This window comes from Tachysurus vachellii, chromosome 9 (genome assembly GCF_030014155.1).
Source record: "Tachysurus vachellii isolate PV-2020 chromosome 9, HZAU_Pvac_v1, whole genome shotgun sequence".
NCBI classification, from domain to species: Eukaryota; Metazoa; Chordata; class Actinopteri; order Siluriformes; family Bagridae; genus Tachysurus; species Tachysurus vachellii.
This window is the reverse complement of record NC_083468.1, coordinates 22,580,468-22,583,383: the sequence shown is the minus strand read 5'-3', so window position 1 is coordinate 22,583,383 and position 2,916 is coordinate 22,580,468. Positions and strand designations below refer to the sequence as shown.

At 35.2% G+C, this 2,916-nt stretch overlaps 1 protein-coding gene across 1 annotated transcript; it reads left to right on the top strand.

Annotated features, from left to right (window-relative positions):
* The first annotated feature begins 905 nt into the window (after nt 1–905).
* LOC132851693 (ATP-sensitive inward rectifier potassium channel 1-like) lies at nt 906–1,991 on the top strand. The gene has a single exon (XM_060878679.1). The coding sequence runs from the start codon at nt 906–908 to the stop codon at nt 1,989–1,991; it is 1,086 nt and encodes a 361-aa protein (XP_060734662.1).
* Nucleotides 1,992–2,916: the final 925 nt, after the last annotated feature.

Here is a 2,916-nt window from a genome sequence, read left to right as displayed (position 1 = left end):
AAAAAAAACATACTGCTTTTTTCATTCAATATATAAAGGGTAGCTTTGCATACAAATGCCTTATGCAAATATCTCCAGTATTATACAGACATTTATAAAAGATACATATTTGTGTAATGATGGCACGGTGGCTTAGTGGTTAGCATGTTTGCCTCACAAATGAATGAATTTTTGTAATGTGACAATTTAGATAAGGATCTACCACTGTACAACAATTAGCAACGTCTAAAATAAATTTCAAACCGAAAACCATAAACAGGATAAAGGCTTTCTCTAATTATATAATTTTATTTCTAATTATATTAGAACTAATAAGAGCAGTTTTTATGGTACATGCTGTTTAATCTGATATTTTATTATTGAATTAACCCACCTAAGGAAGCTAACGATGCTCTTAAAACTAAAGTAATTAAATGCGGAGCTGAAAAAGTCGTTAGCAAACAGACAGGTATAATAGCATAGAATAATATGAATTGAAAACATAACCAAGTAGGCACTGTGAAAATCCATGTTCCAGATCAAGGGGACCATACAAAAGCATGGAGATGAAAAAAAAAGTGAGACACAGAGAGTGAGAACAGGAGACAGAGAGCACTGGTTTCACGGCCAATATAGACTTAAAAGAGAGAGAGAGAGAGAGAGAGAGAGAGAGAGAGAGAGAGAGAGAGAGAGAGAGTCAGCAGAAATCCGGTAAGACCTATTTACTGAACTATTGGATATCTGCGAGGGAACATTTTTCGCAGGTAGGTTCTTTCTCTACACTTTACTATGTTTTGTATTTACATGAAGATTTTCTTTTAAACTCTTTGTAATTAAATTTTTGTTATTGCTGCTTGAAAGAAAATTTCTCACCCTGCATCTTTTTAATGTAGTCTATTTCCTCTTTCTGTAGAGAAATCTTAAAAATGGCACAATCTCTGCGCCAGTTGTTCAGAGATTATCTAACTGAGTGGCGGATTCAGCATAACCGCCTGGTCACTAAAGAAGGTCATTGCAACATTGAGTATTCTAATGTAAGGTACAAAAACTGGTCTGGTTTTATTCTAGACTTTTGGACCACTTTGGTTGAGATCCACTGGACATTTCTTATGTTCTTCTTTGTGGCTTCATTCATCCTTACCTGGTTTGTATTTTCCCTTTTTTGGTACTGTGTTGGTGGTGCCAATGGTGACTTGTGGTGGCAAAACCCATCAGCTAACCACAGTGCATGTGTTATTAATGTCTATGACCTCACCACTGCTTTCATGTTCTCACTGGAGACACAGACTTTTATTGCCTATGGCATGCGAGCCATTACAACATTGTGTCCAGGTGCCATTGCTATCTACGTTTTCCAGGTTATTCTTGGTACTATCATTCCCTGCTTTTGGGGTGGTGTGGTAATGGCCAAAATCTCACTGCCCAAGAGAAGAGCCAAAGCAATCATGTTTAGTAAGATGGCTGTCATCTGCTCTAGACAAGATACTCTGTGTCTAAAGATACGAGTGGCCAACCTGCGCAAATCGTTGATGATTGGAACCCAAATATACGGCAAGTTTATTAAGACAATAACTACAACTGAAGGAGAATCCATCATCATGGATCAGGTCAACATCGATTTCAGTGTAGAAACTGGGAAAGACAACCCCTTTTTCATCTCTCCATTGACTCTCTACCATGTAATAGACCAAAAGAGTCCATTCTTTGAAATATCAGTGGAGACCCTTCAGAATCAGGACTTTGAGCTTGTAGTGTTTATGGACAGTGTGGCTGAATACACCAGCTTCTCTTGCCAAGTGAGAACATCCTACATGCCTAAGGAGATCAAGTGGGGCTACCAATTTCTCCCTATTATCTTCCGCACCGAAGAGGGGAAGTATCATGTGGACTTCTCAAACTTTGAAAAAGTTATACGCATGGAAACACCAGACTGTGCTTACGTTCACAATGAGAAAGTGCAACAACACCCTGGAGATGGCACTGACAATGAAGGCTTTGACTGTGATTTGTGAGCACTTTCAAGATTAAAGCTGAAAACAGTGCTATCTTTTAGAATAAAAAGTGAGATCACAGTGAAGGCTTTTCAGTGACTTTTTTTATTCAAACCAAATGTATGGGTTTCTTGAAAAGAATCATTCACTGTCATTATGTTTTGTTTGGGTAGCTATTAATTTACTTAGGTGTAAAGATGACACACTAAACAGTACATTATATTACACAGTACAGACAGCTTAGAATGATATTGCTATGTATAACAGATATATTGCTATGTATATATGGCAAAAATAAAATAGCTTTTTTTCATATAGGTATTCATATGGTAGTGGCAAATAATTAATAAGTCAAAATAAATAATGATTCAATATAAAAATCTTTCTGTAGTATTCAATGTGTTGTTTTTTTTTCCAGGAATTCACAAAAACCACAAGAATCAAGTGAACAATACCTTTGTTATGATGAAATAGATCAGAGTTCAGCTATGGTTAAGGTTTCCTTTTTATATGTATTTTATTTAAAATTCTTTACAAAAATGTATTAGAAGGTTATTTTATTACTGAATTATATAGAATTAAATATGTTATAATTCAATACATTTTTTCCATTTTATTGCTCGGAATTTACGTAACGAAAATATTCAAAGTCAATGTAATTTTTGATATTAAAGATGCTAATCAATGCTACATTATTCAGTATAAGATCATGCTTGCATCTTCTCTCACTAGCTCTCACTAGTTTGATTGTACAAATATCAGGAACATGACATTTCTGAAGCACTTCCTGATGCTCAGTAGAGTTTTGCTGGGTCGAACAGTATATGCAAGGTTTTTAGGATGTGAAAGCACCCTAAAAATGTTGGCTTAATGGGCCTCATTTTAAATTTTTAAGCAAAGATGTGTTTGAATATTTGCATAAGCCAAACAAAAATGATAAGATTTA

Excerpts from the sequence above, each read along its gene's own strand:
- LOC132851693 (XM_060878679.1), top strand. The coding sequence starts at position 906 with ATGGCACAATCTCTGCGCCAGTTGTTCAGAGATTATCTAACTGAGTGG.